This window comes from Cydia splendana, chromosome 16 (genome assembly GCF_910591565.1).
Source record: "Cydia splendana chromosome 16, ilCydSple1.2, whole genome shotgun sequence".
NCBI lineage: Eukaryota > Metazoa > Arthropoda > Insecta > Lepidoptera > Tortricidae > Cydia > Cydia splendana.
The window spans coordinates 10,314,189-10,336,901 of record NC_085975.1 but is presented as its reverse complement, the minus strand read 5'-3'; the positions used below and the strand labels follow the sequence as shown (position 1 = coordinate 10,336,901).

At 39.0% G+C, this 22,713-nt stretch overlaps 2 protein-coding genes across 2 annotated transcripts in view; both read right to left on the bottom strand.

The window, feature by feature from the left end:
- LOC134798259 (cAMP-dependent protein kinase type II regulatory subunit) overlaps positions 1-11,989 on the bottom strand; it is a 31,445-nt gene extending 19,456 nt beyond the window's left edge. The window contains exons 1-3 of the mRNA XM_063770649.1: positions 11,455-11,989; positions 7,014-7,204; positions 2,778-2,915 (exon numbers count right to left, since the gene is read on the bottom strand). Coding sequence (XP_063626719.1) covers positions 2,778-2,915; positions 7,014-7,204; positions 11,455-11,668 — 543 coding nt within the window. The 5' untranslated portion in view covers positions 11,669-11,989. The remainder of the gene's footprint in view (positions 1-2,777; positions 2,916-7,013; positions 7,205-11,454) is intronic.
- A 1,248-nt stretch (positions 11,990-13,237) lies between these two features.
- LOC134798248 (uncharacterized) lies at positions 13,238-20,680 on the bottom strand. Its single transcript, XM_063770630.1, has 7 exons — positions 20,339-20,680; positions 19,430-19,705; positions 18,307-18,648; positions 17,399-17,742; positions 14,341-17,001; positions 14,157-14,262; positions 13,238-13,848 (listed from the first exon to the last, which is right to left on the bottom strand). Exons 1-7 carry the CDS (start codon positions 20,618-20,620, stop codon positions 13,294-13,296), a joined length of 4,566 nt encoding a protein of 1,521 aa, XP_063626700.1. The 5' UTR covers positions 20,621-20,680; the 3' UTR covers positions 13,238-13,293.
- Between the last annotated feature and the right edge of the window lie 2,033 nt (positions 20,681-22,713).

Genomic DNA, 22,713 nt, shown 5'->3' with positions numbered 1-22,713 from the left:
AATATTTAAATTATCTTATATTGCATAATAAGTCTCGATGGTAGGTGCTTCTTACTTTACTCGTTACTCCAATGCTATCTCCGATCCTTATACTTGCGTCTCTTTGAATGCAAAGTCGAAGTGCGAATCTACTTTGATCAAGTATTTCAGAAATTGTCCAGGCTGCACGCCGTAACTACTGACGTAGTACGTACGTGTGTAGTTTGCTCGACTTTTTCCAAGATTCAAGCAAGTTTCTACGCAAAGATTTAATGATTTGCCGATAGGAGGAACGGGATGGTAAAAAAGTAAAATATAGACATTATAGACCCGCTGTGATAAAGAACGTCATAACAGCGAACATGCCTGTGTTTTATAAACGTATGATATAGTAGTAATAGCATGTCGTGTGAGAAATGAAGCAAGACATAGTTCACGCCTCGAGGACAGATCATGGAGTGGGAAATGTGATCGACATTTTCTGCTTGAACGAGGTCGGTAGGTAAAGCCATCCAGGGTCATATACAATTAGGACTTAGCTAGAAAATTATTCAAAATGACAAAAAAATATTTAATCGAAAGAGAACTTTAAATGCAGTAAATGAAAGGCCGGATTTTGGATGCATTTAATTGAACAAGTAAAATGTATGTAAAACTAGAAATCTACCACGGATTCCTCAGTTCCTCACCTATTTTTGGCAGTTAAAGAGTAGCCTTTGTCACATGGGTCCATGAAGACACCTTGTTTATCAAAATCAACTTTGTGGTGTTGACATGTAAAACATGTGGTACAAATACACCTATTACATGGACTGCTAAAATCGTAACCCTTCCTTTTGCCTTAGTTGGATAAAAAAACTAACTAACCGGGTTGGCGCAATGACCCAAAACGAGTGTGGGGCTTCGAAACAATAGCGAGAGCTCTTATGTCAGAATAGAGGGCTGCCTTGGGTAGGGTGCATTAGAGTTTCAATCCTATATTTAACTTATTAACCCTTTGAGAGTTGAACACAAGTGATGAAAGTCTGATGTACCTATGTAATTCAATTCGAAGTCTGTAATCGCGTTGTACGGCTCCGTCAGTATTTTTGCCATATAGAAAAGAGATGCAAAACTAATGTTTTACAGAAGATTTTTGCTTTAAAGCTGTAGATTGAAGATTTGATCTTTTCAAATATCAAAGGTTAGTAAACGGAGTAGAGAATAATAAAAGTACAATACGTGGTAACCTTGTATATTAGTTATTCCTCTTTTAAACTTTTAATAATGTCAAAGTTGACAAGAAACATGAAAACTTCGTACGTGAAAGTTATTCCTCTATTAGTTAACAGTGGATTATGCTGAACCTGAATGACGTCATAGTCTTTCATGAGATTTTACGTCATTGACGCTAAAAAGGTTAATAATTCATATGAAAAGCTAAAAACGCTACAAAACATCGACTAAACTGTGTATGTAAAGATTGGAATGTATTGAAATAATCATGTGACGTTTGATAACTGCGTGATATGTGAATGCAATGGAACGGAGCTTGCATATAGAATTTCTGATTAGCATAACATTGGCGGGTCAGAAATAAATAACGAGATAGGGAGTAGTTTCATACAAAGAGAGTAATAAAAATAAATCGGCTGTTCTACCATAAACGAGATAACATCTTTGGCAGCCGGCTGTGACGTGGCGGTGCCGGCCTATGTTACAAACACTAAAATTAGAGCACGAACATAATAATGAATACAATATTTTTAGGAAGGTCATGTTTTAAGAACTATAAATATTCAACAAACTACTATACCCCGCGTACGGATTTTTCGTACAGATCCTCCCTCTTTTTGGAAGGCTAAAAAAATTTTAGTACAGTGTAAGGACTGATTTAGACGGCTCGCGAACTTGCATGCGAATTTAATTACATTGCGGACTGTTGGTTACGTCCTATTCAACCGACCGATCAAAAACCGCAATGTAATGAAACTCGCATGCGAGTTCTCGCATCGTCTAAATGAGCCCTCAGTCACTCGTTTTATAAAGACACCCTATTCATTTATGCCGGTTAAGTAGTTCCGATGCTACGGTGGAACATAGGACACAAACATACATATGTACTAACTTATAAAATAAATAAAAAACAGAGAATTTATAACTAAGCTTATTCTTTCAATAGACCCGACTAAGAGGAATAGTATTTAGTTTCTATAATGATACCATATTTTAGGTTAAGTTTGCTTATAATTATTGAGTTTTACGTCACAGCGGGCCATAAGGAAGTAATTACGAACAACCACGCAGCCAAACAATTTCAAATCCTGACTAGAAAACGTAAAATTTTATATTTCAGTTCATTTTAGCAATAAATTAATAGTCTTTTTTCACGTCGTTTTTACCAGTGATTTGAAAGATTCTCCAATGTGCATAAAATGTGTCTTACAACAAATACCGAAATAATGACGGCAAGCCAGCTAGGCTAGGATGGAGTAGTACTGTAGTGATTGCTTCCAACTTACAGTTCATATTGTCAAAGTAATCCAGTTTTTTTCAACTTGTAAGTCGTGACTCCCAAATGTGTGGTCCTAAAGCCTCTATAAGGGAGCCGCAAGAGGTCAAGCAATACCAGTGGGCTACAAATAGCGAAGTGTCGCTTCAAGAAGGTTGAAAAACACTGAACTAACCCACACTCTCAGCTGAGACGTAGATTACACGAAGCGGTGCATCACCGCGAAGTAGGTATACGGCTCGAGTTCTACTTTAGTGACAACAATACAAGAAATGATTTGTCTTGACCAGTCTTGACGGACCCTTACCTTCTCGACGCCATCCTCTCCGTTGACGAGCACATCGAACATGCCGTTCTCGATCACGTAGAAGTTGTCGCCGTCGTCGCCCTGCCTGATCACGTACTCGCCGGGCTCCGACCGCTTCTCGAACATCGCGTCGAGGACCTGAACAAGACACGTTGTCAGTCATTTTGTTGATACTTCACAACTCTAGAGTCGGATCACGCTGGGCTCAGTTAGACGATGCGAGAACTCGCATGCGAGTTTCATTACATTGCGGTTTTTGATCGGTCGGTTGAATTGGACGTAATCAACAGTCCGCAATGTAACTAAAATCGCATGCGGGTTCGCGCGCCGTCTAAATCAGCCCTTCGTTTTCATGCCTAATGCTACGTCAAGTATTGAGCGTAAAGCGATACGTTTGCATTCTTACTGCCAAGTTAGTGCAAAGTTAGCATGGACAAAGTCTACATGCCCTAAAACCTAAATGGTCGTACTCTGAGAGCCTACAGCGTAAAAAACTTTCCAGAATGGGTCATATGCTACAATCTTCTAATAAACTCTGCTGCGGTTGCGTCCTGGCTGAAAGACCACAATAACAAATCCACCAGTAGTGAAACCATTGATTTCGCTGTGTTTTAGTTTCACGTAGGTATTTTACCGCTGTCGGCTGTCCAAGTGTCCACTAAAGCCGATTAACACCCGTCGCGGCGCGGCGCTACATAAATTGTGCCGTGTGCTGTGTGAAGTGTCAATAAACTGCGCGGATTACCTGTAGTCCGCGGTTAATCCGTGCGGTTAATACGAGTACGCTGCAGCGAAATACCGAGACGACCGCGCGCGGTATTCGTGTGATAACCGCCTTGCAGTTCTTACAGTAGTGAATGGCTATTACCTATTAAAAAACTTTAAGGCACACATTGTCGTCTTGTTTTGATTTCTTGTTTAACTTAGTCGGTGATGTTTACTTACGATCATGTATTTTAATTATGTCTCTTTATATAAAAAACAAACAGCTGTTGTTAGAACAGTTGTGTGCTTTACAAATAGCCTGTACTTAAATGTAGTTTCAGAATTGAGTATTAACAGATAACACAACCTTGTTGTACTAGTATGTACATAATTTATTGAAAGTTTTCGACAGTTTTCCAAAAGTAGTTTTTTAACAGTAACTAGTTTAAATTCTAAATTTTAATTTCCGATTCTTGTCCCCTGCTCAGTGGACAAACCTAATTAACCTAAAGGCCAATTAAATAAACAAGGGTTGAATGAAATAAGTTTTTATCAAAAATGTCATTTTTAGTACAAGCTTTTATCGCTGTCTGCACATTTTTTTTTCACAGGCAACTAAAACTCATCGAGACAATTCTAAAAACCCCAAACACAATTCGTTTTCGTTGTTTTATCCCAGAGTTCCTATGGCCACCATCAGATCAGCTCGATGGTATCATAATTGCATTGTCACCCGACTTACATATGTATGCAAATTTTCAACTTCATTGGAAGTCGGGAAGTGGATCAAATTTAACTTGCAAGATTTGACCCGTACAAACATAGTTACATAGAATATAGATACATAGGTACTTACATAAAAAGCTAAGTTAATAAAAAGCTTGTAAAATGTGGTTTCCCATCCCAAAATTACCGTATTTCGTAGGTTTAACACAGCTATAAACCGGTATGACGTAAACCAAGTTACGTTACTCTTGTGTTTACCTGCGTTACGTTTAAAGCAAACTCTATCAAAAGACCAAAGTGCAAAAACATCTGAGTCATCATTGAATAGAAAGGAGTTAATTTAATTAGATCAGATAAACTCGATGGCATTATCTTCTATAGAGTTTTATGGGTAGCATCAAATCGAACGAGCAATTAATGACAACGTTGCCCACCCAGTAAGATCGACAGTTTGCGATGTTGTATTTGGATAGGTTCCAATCCCAAGCTGATCGCATAGAACAAAACCATGAGAATATGGTGAACGTGATAATTCTAATAGCAAGGACGGAAAGGTCATAATCGCTTGAGTTACGCGTTTTATCTTGGTTTTCGTTTTACTCTCTCTGATGGCTTGAAATGAGTAAGACATAAGTTTATGTGTTATTGTGAGTAGGATGCGGGCTAAATTGCTAGCAATCACGACATATTGCTGTGACGGTGTTTAGAATAGTCGAGACGTCCGCTTTCGTTAGACGAAACCAACTGTACGGAAAGCTATTTCAATTAAGTAATTAACAGTAATATAGGATTCCTACCGGCCAGGCCGGATGAGAGATGCCACCATTGCCGCCGCATTCCATCCAGCGCGGCGGAAGCTGACCGCGTCTTATCTACCGAATCGACTACCGATGCAGAGGAACCTGGCGTTGACCGTTGTTTGTTTGTGACTTTGTGTTGTAGTTTGTCGTTTTTCAATCGATGTGTATTTATGGTATTCTGTACAATAGTTATGTATTATTTGGCTCCAACCGGGCGCCTATTTTATTATTTACCTATTATTAATGATTTATTTTATTTATATAACAAGTTGCCAAGTTTAGTTTCATTGACAAGCGGACCCCAGGCTCCCATGAGCCGTGGCAAAAATGCCGGGATAACGCGAGGAAGAAGAAGAAGAAGATATACCAAAGGTGATTAATCTAAATGTAAAGTGAAGGGAAGATCGTTGATTTAAAAAATATAAGCAATTCAACAGATCTTTAACCGGAGCACTAAGCTGTAGCATTACTCAGACTAGACTAGCGAAATCGTGTGGGTCTAAAGTGTTGTTTCTTGAAATTGGCCAGCTGCAGATCGAAAGTGCACGTAATGATAAGTAGCGAGAACACTAGCGTAACAGTAATACGCCAAGAACTTACAAAACACTGAATAATCGCAGGACACACGTCCATTTTCTCTGACTCTGGCTAAATTCGTTCCTAACCAGTAGGGTGTTTCATTTTTCCGAATTTTCGATTTTCATCTGACTTTGCTCGAATTCTTGTTCTAACTGATAAAAAAATATTATACGTTAAAAGAAATTAAAATAGGTCAACGTTTAGAGGTTGCACAACATCAACAAAGATTTTTCAAATAACCAACGACTCTACATCGGAGGGTAGAAAATGGTTTAAGCGGCTACCATCAAAGCGGAGAGTAGTGTGATACTGAACCTTCTACATATAAATAAATTTTAAAATTAGTAATAAACTTGGATTTTGGTTACTTGATAAATGTTCTAATTAAGATTTTTCAGTTTTTCCACCTGTTTCCAAAGGAAAAGTGCTTTTATCGTGTTTTAGACGCAAAATTCAGTTTTCTCATTCGATTTTAGTATCAGTTCATTATATTTTGTCATTTTAGTAAATAGTTCATTTTCACGCAATGTATGGGGTTCTCACTCTACCTTTTCAACTTGTGCAACCTCTAAACGTTATTCGATTCTTTTGAAAATTGAAATAGATAGTTTTTAGTGTGCGGAGGCTCCATTGGTGAGCAAAGTCAGGAAAAATATTACAACTTTTTTTTCTCCATACAAAAGTGAATCACCCTACTAACCAGGAACACCTGATAATTTCCTGTATATTTCTATTAAGTCGATAAGTGATGATGATGATGTCCTCCCAGACGTATCCGTCGACGGCGACACCCGGACAAATCAGGTATTGTGTGATTCTGACGTGCATGGGCTCGAACGTGACTTGCGAAACCGAGATTTGTTTTAAACTACCGGCCGCAAGACATGTCGATAAGTAACGACAGTACGTAGCGTCAATATACTATCAATGTTGTTGGACTATCAATGTACGGCGAATTGTTACTGTTAATAGATGGCAATTGTCACTGTGGTGAGTGTGGCCCCTATGGCCTGCATTTGTGCACTCTTGACAATTTTAGATGTTGTTTCTCACCTGTTGCATCTGTTGCGCGTCGAGCGAGCGGAACAGCAGGATCCCCCGTTCCGTCTCACGAGCCGCGCGCGCTGCGCGTCCGACTTGGGGAACACGACCGGGGGTCCCTCGTCCGAGTCATCCTCCTCCGAGTCGTAGGTCTCCGCGAAGACAGACTTGCCTTGACACTTAGATGTTGTCTCTCACCTGTTGCATCTGTTGCGCGTCGAGCGAGCGGAACAGCAGGATCCCCCGTACCGCCTCGGCGAGCCGCGCGCGCTGCACGTCCGACTTGGGGAACACGACCGGGGCGCCTTCGTCCGAGTCATCCTCCTCCTGGTCGTAGGTCTCCGCGAAGACAGACTTGCCTTGACACTTAGATGTTGTCTCTCACCTGTTGCATCTGTTGCGCGTCGAGCGAGCGGAACAGCAGGATCCCCCGCACCGCCTCGGCGAGCCGCGCGCGCTGCGCGTCCGACTTGGGGAACACGACCGGGGCGCCCTCGTCCGAGTCATCCTCCTCCGGGTCGTAGGTCTCCGCGAAGACAGACTTGCGACGGTTGTTGAAGCGCGCCGGCGGCGGCTCTGATTTACAAACGAATTCAACATGGATTTATTAAAAAACTACATAAACGATGTTTCACACAACACGCATAGCTTTAAAACTCAATTTCGGCGGCTAGAAATAACCTAAGCCTAAAACTGTATTAATGAATGTAGATTCCACTGCTTTTAAGTTACTGACTCATTAGGAACAATCCGAAGTACGCTAAAGACCTCCCTACGCATTTTCAGTTTTAATCTCACCATAGAATCGTAAACCTCGTGGGCTAGGGCGGAAAGTTTATTTTAAACCGCAAATTTAGCATTCAAATGGCTGGAATTATTAATCGTCTACGGCTAACGGCTTTGTTATTGAGGCAAGCCTCGACAATACTTGGGCAAAGGGCCAGGTGATTACGCAAGAACATACGTGAGGACAGGATTAACTTACGCCATGTTAGGCTTTAGATTAACCTAAACGTATAAACTTATAGCCTTAAATCCGGCAACTTAACTAATGCCAGAGACGAGTGAATAATTCAATCTGCTAATTGCCAAATAAAGGTACCTTCTGACGTCATTTTTGTAGACGTCACAAGACCTCAGCACCGTATTTTGTACGGCGATGTGGCCTTAGCATAGGACCATTTAATGAAACTCTCTTTTTGCTTGAGGAATGGTACTTTGTTTAGATTATTATCAAATATCAATTATTACAAATCTAATAGATTCAGATTCAAAGGAGTATAAACTTGCAGTAAATATAATATTAAAAATTACAAAAGAATGTAGTTACATATTCTGGCCCTTCGCAAGACACCTGACGCAACAGAGAAATCCTAGCTCATAAGTGTGCGTACCGCGTGTACGCCTGTAAGAGCCCACAGGTCAACACCGCGCGTAGCGTGCAATATCAACTCTGACGTCACGAGCGTCACGGCAGACGCATCTAGCTAGAGGTTGGATACACGCCAGAACCCACACGCTAACGTTTAATGGGTTGGTTTAGCATTTATGTGGTAAAAAGTTACGGCTTATTACCTTAATTTTGAATGTGTAGAATGATTGGCATGGTTTGACTGAAGTAGGGAGAGGTAGTTAGGTATAAGGGCGGATCCAGCTTTATAGTCACATGGGCAAATTCTAGTTATTTTTGTCCAATGGAAGCCTGACATGTCTGTCATGACCCCCATGACCTCCCTTGGACCCATGAACCCTTCGTGCGCGAGTCCGAGTCGCACTTGGCCGGTTTTTAAATTATTTTTACCATACCTACTCTATAACTAAGTACCTACATTATTTATTGTCCTCTTTATATAAACACATACCTATCAAAATAGTCACCTCGCATAAAAATAAATAAATAAATTTGGAGTCAATGACAAATAATAATTAATGGTAGGGAAGCCCAAGAGGGGATTTTTGTGTTTACTCGAGCGCGTCAGATTAAGATATGAATGATATCTTGCTACCCCCGTGTAGTCTACCTTTACCCCTTTTAGCCATCTATGTTGAGCCCTTGGTTGGTGGGAGGTTGGTGGGGTTCAACAAATTGTTAAGCAGATTGTGGATTTGTTCATATTAGTCCAAATTAACGCTATTATTGTGCTATTACTAAATCTATTAATTATTTGCACGCATTTCCTTAATTACAATGTAATCTGACGGTTACAATGTAAAAATTAGGCGTCAAACTTGTGTTTGTCAGTTTAAGAAAATGCCTACAAATAAGTGTTATATTAAGTTATAGAAAAAATATAGCATTAAAGTGGACAAAAACGACCAAGCCCACAAACTGCTTAACGATTTTTTAAACCTCCACCAACCTCCCGAAATTTAAAAAAAATTGTAGACGCTTTCCGGCTCGCTGGAAAAAAAAATTATATAACTTTTTTTTCTTCTTATCATCTAATATTTCGATTCCAATAGGTCTGTTTGACGCTCGAGTAAATCCCGATTTAGCATCGTGGGCTCCCCTACTATAAGACTTGACATTGTGTAAGAAGGCTTTGAATGATTAGACTAAATTTAGGAGGTAATCTAGTGAGCCTTGCTACTTAAGTATGTTAATAACCTCATATGTTACCAACAAAGGCTATGACATCACTCATTAATCAAAGGTACATGCCATGGAATAAACATGTTGTTAAATTTTTTCAGCATTACCATTTTGCTCAAAAATATGAATATTCAGTTAAAAAAGGCCATTTCTAGAATGAGTCATTACCTATAGTTCGTTTTTTTTAGCATTAGAAAGAACTTGAGAGAAGGTAAGCGATCTTGACATGTCTTTTAATTGAAAAACGCTTTTTAAAATCAGTAACTATTACTTATGAAAGCAGAAGAATATAAATTATCGTATTAGATTCATATTTGTTACATATTTGCCATAACTTATTTTTAAAACGTGTTTTTCAATTAAAAGACACATCAAGATTGTTTACCTTATTTCTAATGCTAAAAAAACGAACTATAGATAAATAGCATATATTCTATTATTTATAATGATTGAGTCACTTGCCGGTTATGTTCGAGTGTGACAATAGTGGAAAATGTCTCTTACGTAAATAGAAGTCAAGGCCTGGTTAGCACCTGTAGTTTTCATTGTGCTCATGTTGTAACTGTCATTACATATAGCCAGCTAATTCTACGTAACGCACGCACATCTGGTACGGTTCTAGATGTAAAAGTCAGCCGCGAGATAAATAAGCCAATCTCATCATCACACAACTTCAAAGCTTTAAAAAACAAACACACAAATGGGAAGAGCATGTAGTAAACACTGAAAATTTATGTCTGAGTAAACATTTTCCGATGAAACTTGCTAGTATTAGTTTGTTGGGTTCTTGGAAGCATGTTAGTGGGATTCTTCAATACCAAAACTGTTACTTGGCAATAGGATTAGTGTTTGGGGGCCATTTCTCACATTCTTTTTTATGTTTATGTGGATTCACCGCTGCTTTTGAGCCATTTCTCACATTCTTTTTTGGATTCACTGCTGCTTTTGAGTCCTGCTCTGTCTCCCTCTAATTCCAATTAGGCCTAATTTCACTGCAAGGGGGCTATTCATAAATTACGTCATTTCAAATTAGGGGGGGGGGGGGTCTGGACATCGGATGACGGTAGCATGAAGTAGGAGGAAATGGGGTCATTTGAAGCATGATTTTTGGATGATTATAGGGGGGGGGGGGGTCCAAAATCGTCAAAAATCGATGACGTAATTTATGGACAGCCCCAAGGTTGGAAAATCAGATGGTGGTCACCTTTTGTAAAAACTAGTGCCTACAACAATTCATAGCACTTAGGTATGGGGCTGAAAATTGATTCCTGTGTGCACTTTCCATGGATCCTGTCACTCTTACCATAAAGGGCAGTAAGTGGGGATATAACCCCATACATGCACAGTAACCAAACTGTGTAGTAGCCAACAATATTCTTTCTTGTTAACATTTCAAAGTTCAAACTGAAATCTTAGATTTGTGAGTAGGTACGTAAGCTATAGAGCAGACATTAAATTATTCAATTAACTGATGTTCAATTGACTGTAACTTACTTGATCAAAGTAGATATTTCATTTCCATGAAAATGTCAAATTAATGTTCTCTGGCATTTATTTATTACTTGGCAACAGATGATCATATTTTCTAAAAATTTAGTTTCAATCGTAAATAAAAGTTTTATTTTGAAACCGTAATGGCAAGCTGCCAAACGCTGAATGTAATGATTACTCCTACACTTTCGATAAGATAGGCATTTGTAATTATTTTAAAATTTAAGCTTTGTTTAAAGTACTTTATAAATACTCTATGCACACTATACATGTCTACTAAAGCCTATATGAGCTATATCTACAAAAGAAACCAGGCGGGCATGTGTCTATGCTAGCGGTTGATGGTGTGTGTGTAAATATTGTACCAATCTAAATGAGAATAGGGGTATCGCCTTTATACGTTAGATATCCCAGTAGGACATAGAGTCATTGACATCATTGAAAATACATCTAGCTCACAATATATATCAATGATGAATGTAAGCAAGCAGCTTAGTTACAAGAATTTAATTTGCGAATGATTCCTGAATTACAAGAATAACTAGAGCGTGAGCAGAGTATTCTTATTCTTGCTAACTATAGCAAGTTATAGTAGGTAGAGGTATAATTAGGTATTCAGTTCATTCATATGGAAATGACATGATCCTAGAGCTACTTTCGCGCGGCCCTGTTCGACCTACCTTTACGTGGTTCCGAGAAAGATCTTGGATAATACCGAGTATAAGAATCAGTGAATGTGTACCTTCTTCATCCGATATTATAGATTCATCAGGCGTGCCGGCGGCGGGGGCCCGCACTATGGTCGTGGTCCTATTGTTTTGTAACCTCGTGAAGAATTCCACCGCGTAGTTGATCACGTCTCCCGGTTGCTCCAGCAGATAACTTATGGTGAACTCCAAGAGTATCTCTCTAAGGTCATCTGGGACTTGTATGCGTCCGCCTTGAGGCCTGCTCATTTCTAACGGCGTCGCTCGCTTTGTCGATATTATCCCGTGCGGAGAACGTCGAAGCGACTCGTTAGATTAACACTTCAATATCATAGCCATCGAATTAGCTAAAGCGACACACCAACGAGCAAATCTTACGATGGGGAAATAGCACTACATACAAACGTTAGTAATAAATAAAACCACACTATTATACTAAAATTCTTCCAAATAATAGTCACAGCTACTGTAAATTAAATGAAATGACACACTTTTTTCAAAATATTCTTCGTCCTCCAGCCTGACAATTAAAAATTCACAGTCCCTTCACTAAAGTAAAAATGGCGAATCCTAGATTGCCATACTTCGCACTATTCCATTGATATTTTATTCTTGCCATATTAAAAAATACTCAAGCATAAACTAAACAAAAGATAATCGATCGATTTAACAAGTTATTGAAACCAAGATAAAAAGTTCTGTAAAATAATATATATATTTCTAATTTTGCTACCGTTTCAGTATCATTCAATATAAATAATTTTACTATCGCCGACGATACGTCGTGTGAATACTGCTTATGATTAAAAATAGAATGAAGGAAAAAAAAACCGGGCAAGTGCGAGTCGGACTCGCGCACAAAGAGTATAATAATATATGTATGGGTTCCGTACATTAATGAAAAAAAACGGAAAAAAAACGGTCACCCATCCAAGTACTGACCACGCCCGACGTTGCTTAACTTTGGTCAAAAATCACGTTTGTTGTATGGGAGCCCATTTACATCTTTATTTTATTGTTTTTAGTATTTGTTGTTATAGCGGCAACAGAAATACATCATCTGTGAAAATTTCAACTGTCTAGCTATCACGGTTCGTGAGATACAGCCTGGTGACAGACAGACGGACGGACGGACGGACGGACAGCGAAGTCTTAGTAATAGGGTCCCGTTTTACCTTTTGGGTACGGAACCCTAAAAACATCATGAGACAACTATATTCCTGTTTTGCCGACATTAACAAAAGAGGTTGATGTTTAACTGGGAGTTATGGATTTACAGATAGTTCATTTTAATAATATTTATAATGTTTAGTATACTCATTACACCTTCTAACACTTTCGAAAAGTCTTTATTCAGAAACAATTACGTGACCTGCGATATTCATCTGCTTCTTGCAGTACTGTAATATGAAAAAAAAAAACAGCGTAGCAGGCGTTCGTTCAAGAGTGGGATGTGGATGGAGTGGGAAGCTTGAGGGGGATCGAAGATAGCTTAAAAGAAGGTGCCTTCATGTATCTAAATCAGTGGTGGGCAAAGTACGGCCCGCGGGCCATCTGCGGCCCGCGAATGGATTTCATCCGGCCCGCCGCCGGTCGTATGAAATAATTAGAATATGGGCTATATGGCATTGGCCCACGATTATCACAAATCAAAATAAATTTTGGCTACAATTCTGGCCCACCACTTAAATTGCCTAAACTTTCTGGCCCCCCATGAAGAAAGTTTGCCCACCACTGATCTAAATGATCAGATGAGTTACCTCCAGTAAAACCATATGTAGAACCACATTGGTGTCTATGTATTTAAATATAACTCACCAACATGAATAACTTATATTTTAACTTAAATAACAAATTTATAAACAAGCACAGGCCTAGCCTTGACTTGAAACTGTCACTTGGTTTTCTTCTTTAGGTTGGTTTAATAAGAATATTTTTCGAACAAATGCATATTTCGTCAAAGAATCCTTCACTGGATACACGTAAATATCTTCAGGCGCTTCGAACGGGTTATACTCGGTAAACTCTGAAGGCTCGTCTTCCGAGAACAAGTCAAGTGTAGGAGTCCTTAACACTTTTAGTTCCACACATCGGCACTTTTCTAAGAATATACAAATTTCTTGAACAGCTCTGGTGGTGAGGTATTCGTACGAGTTAGATAGGAATGCTATGGTACATGCAGGCAGTTCGAATACTTTATTAATGATGACGCCTGCCCATTTAAAGAAGACGTCGTAACGAACATCCCCGCTCAAAGTCCGCCATGGCGTTGGTATCACATGGTGGTCATCTAGTTTGATGGTCCAGGGTTTGGCAAACTCGATTAGTATTATTCGGTTCTCATAGTACCCCACTTGTGTTATGATGTTCTTGGACTGTAGGTCTTCTAGGAGCTTGGTTAGGGCAGAGCTGTCCTGTTCGAATTCAGCCTGAAATGAATATGATGAGATGAGAGTTTTGTTTATTGTTTAGAATGCAGCTCTAATTCTGAAGGTATTGTACTAATTTGTCCCAACATAAAAATATTTGTGGTGAATGAAGGTGACGCAGAGTACGCGTAGCATATACTATCGGGAAAGTTTAGAAAAATACGCCCAGAAGTGATGGATGACAAGTATCTGATATGCCACCATGCAGTCCATACACCTTTAACCATCAAGCCTAACTTTGCTATAATTTGATTCCATGCAAACTTAGAATTTCATAAAAATTTAAGTAGTAATAAAACAGTGCATACCAGTAATTCGCTTATTAGCGCGCCTTTTTCACCTTGGTTTTTCAAGTGTCTTACAATTTTATCATTTGTGTCTTCTTTATTGTTTGCCTCCGGCAGTATACCTTGCCTGAAACCATAAAAAAGTAGATTTTAATTACATAATACACAGATTTATGTCTAATAGTTTTTATAAACATTTATTTACCTGTACAGAATTTGGGGTAGCTCTTCTAGAGGCATGTCGAAGTGATCGGTAAAGTGTTTGAATTCAGCAGTTTTCTTCCATCCCACAATTCCGGATTTCAATTTGAACTTCATTTCAATATCCAACACATTGAGCTGTTGTTCATGTATTATAGATCCCGACGGCCCCGTGATCACGGGCAGAGTCACCGAAGTTATTTCGAGCAACCCACAAGACTGGTACTCGCACAACATGCAGTTGATCTCGGGTGAGGCTTTTATTTGATCATGGGGCAGGGTGGAGTTTAGGACATCAGCTAAGAGGTCAGAAAACTCCGTGTTCTGTCTGTTGATCCATCTGCGCCGATAGGCCGCTGATATCTTATACGACGCCTGCACAGAATCCTGGATATCCAGTCGATGGAGGTGGTAATTCAGCACTTTGTTAATGCAGGCCACCGCACCGCTTTTCCGCAATTGATCTAAAGCAATTCTCAATGTTCGCTCGGGAAATTCTTTCAAAATCGCGTAAACTTTCGTACCATTTTCTGTTGTTGGGGCGGTGTTCAAATTTTCCATTAACGTCAGTATAATAGTTTCTTTTACCAAGGTAAGTTCGAGATTGTCAGCACCTGCCCTATAAATATTGCACGCATTGTTCGCGGTAGTGGCCGAGATTTTGTACTTTTTATGGAAATCGTGGATGTCCATCGCAACGCACGGCACTCTTTTCAGATATGATTTATTCTGCACTAACTGGTTTATAAGCCACACCAGCTCGAACATCGGGATCCGCGCTTCGTTAATAAACTTCGTCATATTCGTACAATGTTTAATTCTGAGCCTCTTCCATAAGCCTTCGTATTGCACCAACAGGTCACGACGTCGCCTCAATTCGTTTATCAAGCATTCCTTCTCGTGTTGTAGGGTCATGTTGGCTTCGAGAGCATTCGCCCTCCTGTGACAAACACTGCCTATTTTCTTCGGATCAAAAATGGCTAATAGATCTCTCGCTGCCGTATTACGCACTTTCAGACAACCAGGCTGCGCAACAGGACTCAATATCGTTATGGCAACTTTGCACATGTTTAATATCGTATCCTCCCATGCACTCCACTTGACCGCAGGATCGGCGGACCTCCTTTGTGGCACTTTGATTCTGGGATGCAATTCATCTCGAGGTTTCATCTGTCTCTTCCTTCTAATTTTAACAATCTTTTTTGGCGGTTTCTTCTCAGGCACAATTTTCCTCTTACGAGTTGGTTTAGATTCGTATTTTTTAATCGGTTTGTTTTTGATGATGCGGATGTAGAATGCTTTCCAGAAGCGCGAAAGGTCCATGTAGAAGCAAGAGTCGAAGCCGCAGGGCCCGGCGCCGTCACCGAATATCTCTCCGTTGTCATATAGCTGCACTTCATCTACTTTTCTCACGGGAGGTTCCAGTTTTTTGCGCCCCCGATCTGCGTACTCTATGGTGGTGTGGGTACTAATTTCGTAAACTTCATTCCAGTATTGTTTGACGTCGTCCAGCGTTTCAAAGTAAAATGTCTTTTCCAAGCTTTCCTTGTCGTCTGCTCTCGGCCACGTGCCCGTCGTGTCGATTACTTTTGCTGTCCTGTTGAGGTAGAAAGAGTAGCTTGATAGAGTAGGCACCACCCCAACCTCGGTGGCATTGGCTGACGGTTGAATGATCAATTGTATGAGGCCCAGCATAGCCAGGACTTTTAGATTGGTTCTGATGGAAGCCTGTAAACTTTTGGACTGCAGCAGGACTTGGTACAACTCCGCTGGCGCCTCCCGAAGTTTCAATTGCAGATGTTCATGTTCTACTTTCAGATGAGCGATTTCTGACATAGCGCTGTTGCTTATGTTACCTATTGCGAATTCTACACTGATTTCAGGAATGACATTAACTAGAGAGGCAAATCCAGATGGCAGTTGATATTCGATTTTAATATCATTGCAATAAATTAGTTGAAACAGAAATTCGTGCAATAGTTGAATTTTCATGTATCTGGGGTAAGCATACTGTGAGATTGGTCTGTGAGTCGGTTCTATGGTTTCTTTTTTGACCTTGTTGTTTGTGAATGCCCTGATCTCTATCTCTTTCTGCATTTGTTTAATGATTGGATCAGTGCATTTTACATGCGGAGCACAGATGAGGATGGAATGCTTAACCGGACCCGTTGGCCACTTTATTTTCATAAGTTTCAATTGGCCATCAGTAACTAACTTTTGCACAAATATTTTGAGAGCTTTAGTGTCTAATGGTGGCTCTCCGGATTCTTTTGCGACGAGACTGCTTAACGTCTGATAGCCTGACACGGCAAGCTTTTCTCTAGTAATTTTGAGGAGTCCATTAGCAAACTTCAACTGTCTGAGCGTAGGATTCTTTTTCGAGAACAATAGTGACTCATTGTTGAAATTTTCCAAGCCGTCTAATATTTTGATTTCAGTAACTACATTTTCAACGTTAGTAGATGTTGTAGCTTCCTCATTAGCAGCTTCTTTGGACAATTTAATCTTTTTAAGAGGTATCTCATCCTCATCTTCCTCAGGATTTTCATTGGTGGATAATTTCTCAACTTTACGTTTAGCGTCTTTAACGTATTTCAAGAGCTTATTCTTTTCCTCTTCATATTTCTGATCCATTTCGGAAGTGGCTGCAGCAATTGCATAGTACCTAGAAAAAATAAAAAGAGTTGATAAATATTATGATTCTAGATTCTTATCTAAACTGGTTCGATTAAATAAGGTATCTGGTGTTTGACAATATTTTCTGTTCTTTGGTATATTCGATTTGGCTATTAGTATATTCTTGTATATATTTTGTGCAATTAAGTTTGAATAAATAAATAAACAATTTTGCTAATAAATTTCGTTTGGAATACCTTTTGTAGACTAACAGGCTAACTAATGATGCAAGCGAAACGCACGATATGTAAATAACATGATTCAAATATAATTCTGATGTTGGTGTACTACTTACGTTCAAATTGGCCTGTAGCTATGTCTAAGGACTGGGCTGCCAAATTTATACCAATACAAAAACAATTTAATTATTATTATCTATATATTACCTAGCTGTCCTTTGTTTCCCTTTATCTTCCAGGTACTCTCTGATAATATGCCTCGCTTTAAATATCCGACATATAGAGCGACTAGTGTAAAACTCCACCCCCAACAACTGTGACAGCTCAATTTGTGTCAAGCCTTTAAGCCCTGCCTCCAGCAGCCTTTCATAGGCTTGGCGTAGCAAGTCTACACCAATCTTATACTGACATTCGAGGGAGTCAACGTTATCTTCGTCTTCAGACTGTGAGGACTCGTCGCTTTTTGAGACGAGGGATATAAACCTTCTTTTGACTGCAATACCTGCTTTCCCTTTTTTACTGATAGGATATGGTTGCACTAATCTCTCATCCTGTCAATGAAAAAAATTTGTGTAAAACTTTGGACACTATAATGCCTAAATTTCGAAGTGCAAAGATTCAAGGAATTAGCAAAAAAAGGAAAAAGTTATTTAGTGTGGCACGGTGGGATTCAGTGCTGAACGCTGAACAGTATATCGGTTCAAAGATCTTTATTTCTCAAAAGAATTTTTACAATTCACTCATATGAGAAACTTACATAACTTAAAACTAAATATTTACAATATTTACAAAGTGAGCGCTAAAACAAAACATTACATTTACATTTACATTTCATTCATCACTTGTTGAGATGTGCATATGGCTTTAGTTTGAGCCGTCATCAAGGCAACACTTATAGCTTTGTACCTATAGGTGATTAAAGCTCCAGAGTTATCACAAGTGCGTTGCCAAATCTTTACAGCATAATTGTGACATACATATCCATACACATACTGTAGTGTGGTGGTGTGTGGCTGTGGCGTGGTGGTGTGTAGTATAGAAAACAAATTGCAGATGGAGTACTACACAGTCAAAAGTGTTAAAATAGTGTATCCTTAATTTGTAGAAATACTTACAAATTTAAACACATTAATAGTCTTCTGCAACCTTCTGCAAGTCTGCTGATTGATAAATCCTTTTGATATAATGACGTCAGTTTTTTCACAATATTCCGGCTGCTGCTTCAAATAATCTATAACTGTAAAAAGTTTTCCAACTTTTGGCAAAGACATTATGGTTGGTCTGTGGAATCTTTTCAACCTGAGAATTATGCTTTTTATGCCTTTGCCTTGTATTTTAATGGTCAAGCATGCCACTTTAATCAGACCAAGACTCTGCAATTGTTTTCGGTTGTAAAAGAGCAATTTGGATTCTTTTACAATTTTTGTTAAGTTTGTTTTGCCCACTGTCATTTGTCCCTGAAACAAGGTTTAGCCTTTAAAGGGGCCCACTGATTAACAGTCCGCGGGATGGTATCGGCCTGTCAGTTAGAACAAAATGTTGACAGCTCCGAACAACTGACAGGCCGATACCGTCCGGTGGACTGTTAATCAGTGGGCCCTTTAACACATTTTAATTTTAGATAGGGTAGAAAAGTCTATTTGTAATTTTTATTGAAAAATAAAAATCAGAATTTGCTTTTATTTTTCAATAAAAACATGTTTCAATATTTGTGTTAGTAATACAGACCATGTTAATTACTCTTTCTGACAGGCAGTATATTTGAACAATGTATGCACAACCTATGAATAATAAGACACACCCAGTACAATATACTGAGAATGCAACATGGTCTATTTGAGCTAGACCCTAACTACATGGACACAGACCATCAACACACTAGACCAGTGGTTGGCAACCTTTTAGCAGCCAAGGGCCACATAGTAGTTAACAAAGTGGACATGGGCCGCACTATGTTAATAGGTGTTTATGACTTTATCAGACATTGTCGTTTGTCAATATTACATCCAAAATAGCCAGGGCGGCTCCTGGACCGCAAGTGAGAGGTTCGCGGGCCGCCTGTTGCCGTCCGCTGCACTAGACAGTTGATATGTAAATTTGATTGTCATTATGTCAGTGTGTAAGTTGTATTTTCATTGGTTGATAAGGCGGGAGATTTGAAGGGGAATCAACGGATTTATCAATCAACGAAACTGAGCCTTAAGACGAAGAGATTGGTATTGTAATTTAATAACTTACATTATATCTAGCTTTCCCCACTAACTCCAACATGCAATAATGTGTTGGTGTCAACTGTGCTCGCACTGTTTCAGGCATGTGAGATGCCAATGCTTTCCATCTTTGTCCTGCACTTGCTACCATGACCATAGTGTCACCATATTCTGTCAAAACTTTTTCGTAACTTAAAGCCTGTAGTTGGTCTTTGTGAATCTCCTTTCTGGTACTGTAATTATGGCAGGACCCGAAATTGTTTTCTACTGGGCAGTATTCATAAGGTCCATCGAAGCAATTTTCCTGTAAATTAATATTTATTTGTTAGCGGACTGAAGAGTCATAGTTTGGTTGTTATTGGATATGCAAAGGATTTTTAGTCAGAAATTGAATTATAGACAAAAATCAAATGTGACGCCCCACTGGTAAAGGTACCTTATGGCGGTTGGCGCTTACGCTATTATTAACGTCGCTCCAATAATATTATTGAGGTGCTATGCGACATAAGCGCCAGCCAAGCTTTTGCCGTGGAACGTCACAAATAATACCATATGTACTAAGATTAATATTCACGCTTGCCGCAAACGTCCATTCCAGTGGACAACAACAGCAGTGAATGCTTACTTTCTAATTTTATTTGATAATGGTCTTTTTTCATGAGCAATAAACAAAGTAAAAATGGAAAAAGTTACACTTCTTGCAGGACTTGAACCCACAACCACCGCAATCCGTGCGTTTGCTCTTAACCAATTGAGCAACGGAAGCCTTACTTACCTTTAATATAAAATTTGGAATATCGCTCGCAGACATATCTGCTTGTTTAAAAAATTGGTTCAATAAACAAAGCCTATCCGAGCTGGTGAGGTAACATTGATTTTATGTAGCTCGTTTGGGATTAAAGCAGCAAGTGCGGTGGATAAGGTGGATTAGACTTACTGGGTCTAAAAGATGTCCAGAAAGTTCATCAACTGTCATGAACCTGTCCACTATTTCTATGCACGGGACGGGCTCTGGAACTTCGTAGAATGTTATACAGCTACAGTTACTAATAAACTGCCAGAAGCGAGTCTTCATTTTATCTGTAACTGGTGCAGAAATTCGTTTTTCCATGTGTTTCCATAATTGATTAAAAGTTATGCCCGAGAGTCCGTCTAAGGCTATTTCGTCAATTATGATTTGTTTGTAGTCAAATGCCGTACTTTGCACAATATTAGACATTTTAAAAATATCCTTAATGAACCTGAAGACGATAATAAATAAGTAAATAACATTTCAACTTCAACACATCACAACGTGAGAATATTGAATTGACAGATTGACACTGACATTGATTGATACTAGCAAATTTTCTTGCCAAGGCAAAAAAAGTTACGACGCTGATAAAGAGCGTTCTACACCACCTAAAATAAATGAACATCTTGTAATATCATGGTTGCAATAAATAGGGAATACTTAGAGGATATAATCAAACGGAGTAGCCATTAACGCCCCTCTGTCGAAAATAGGCGGCCAATGGTCAAGCACATTGTATGGACTGATGTTTATCTGACATGGCTATTTTGTCGTTACGCATACATTTGACGTGCCCCTCCTCCGCTAAAATCGGCAGACTGTTTTGTACCGAAAATCACAGACATGGCGTCTCCGTTTGGTTATATCCTGTAAGAGGGAATATTACCAGGGGTACGAAACTCCAGATCGGCCAAACTCGGCTCAGCATTGCTCCGAGCAATTATTAGGGTTGGCACCACTTGACTTCCTTTTGCGTGCACGACCACAGATAAGATAATCACTTGAATTTTGACAACCCTAAATAGCCGAAAGGGATAGTGCCATATATTAGAAAGGGATAGCAAGATTCGACCCTGAACCGCTGTCAAACTTCGGTTTTGTAGGAAGTTTCCTTTCTGTACGATAGTACTATTATTTTTTCACCTTAGCAGCTCGAACAAGGGTACTTTGCTTCTTAAAAACAGTGAGCAAAATGCGATTTTGCTCACTGAGTCATTTTGTCTCACTCAGTGAGCAAAATCGCATTTTGCTCACTGAGTGTCTCTCACTCAGTGAGCAAAATGCGATTTTGCTCACTGAGTGAGACAAAATGACATTCAAGTGACCTTTATAGTCAAATGTCATTTCAACATGCGGGGTCTAATACAATTTCGATATACTTGGGTTCTATTATCTCTGTCCCTCTAGGTATGTTCTCACTGCTTAGGGTGAAAAATTTTGTGTACTACACGAGATCAAAGTTATTTACATCTCGTGCACTTTTGAATCCCTTACTACGCTCAAGATTCTAAATTAGATTCACTCGCTACGCTCGTGAATCTATTATAGAATCTTTCGCTTGCACGGGACTCAAAATAAGCACTCGAAGAAATATCAAACTTTGATCTCTTGTTGTACAAATAACTAATTCTGTGATACAATCTGAGGGTCTATCGCGAAACCAGAATAATCAACATTTGGTTATCTAATCTCTCTATCACTCTTGCATATTTGAGCGATAAAGAGGCAGAAAACTAAATTTCTATTTTCGCGTTTCCCGGTAGGCCCTTGTTAACCAACCGCCTTGATGTATAGCCCCCTCCAGAATTTTATAAATAATGTAATAGAATCAAATTTAACGTATAAAAGGTTGCGTAACAGCAAATGCTAAGGTACTTTTAGGATTTCTACCTTTTCGTCGAAATTTTATTGTCCGAATTTCACTTAGTAATATTTTTTTCTGAACCTTTACTGTGACATGACAATCAACCTTCGGCAAATTTTATTTTTTAACAATATATATGTAGTTTATGGAGATACTTCAACCCTCCGCTTAATATTGGCACTGGCAGCCTGCGCTGCGAAATTCATTTCTTAAGTGACTTCAGATGAACACAAGATATTTGACGTTTAATTCATTAAAATTTTACAGCCATGAATTATATAATTATGGTCAAACTCTTCTTCAGTTAAGAAATTGGCGTCTTATTGACATTATGGTACTGGCCGTGGTTTTGATGATATGTATAGAATCGATTACGTCTTCTAACTGCTGAGATATTACATTGCATTTAAGGTTAATCAAGGCTTTCTGTTGAGTATGTATAGATTTATACTGGCAGGTTAGTTATCAATGTTATTATGAATCTTGACTAGAGTTCCATGTCAAAATGTCACAGCGCTAAAAGAAAGGAATATCTGTTATTGTGTTATAATGTTATGATGGTTTAATTTAAATATATATTATATTTCCAACGTCAGTGTATTACTCAATATGGTAGCAGGATCGTGTGAATGAAGAATAAGCGGCAAGATATCGA

Coding starts and splice junctions, on each gene's coding strand:
- LOC134798248 (XM_063770630.1), bottom strand. CDS start 20,620: ATGTCTAATATTGTGCAAAGTACGGCATTTGACTACAAACAAATCATA. Junction 17,743..18,306: donor CTATTAATGTGTTTAAATTT/GTAAGTATTTCT, acceptor TTTCATTGACAG/GATGAGAGATTAGTGCAACC. Junction 13,849..14,156: donor CGCTAATAAGCGAATTACTG/GTATGCACTGTT, acceptor TATTCATTTCAG/GCTGAATTCGAACAGGACAG.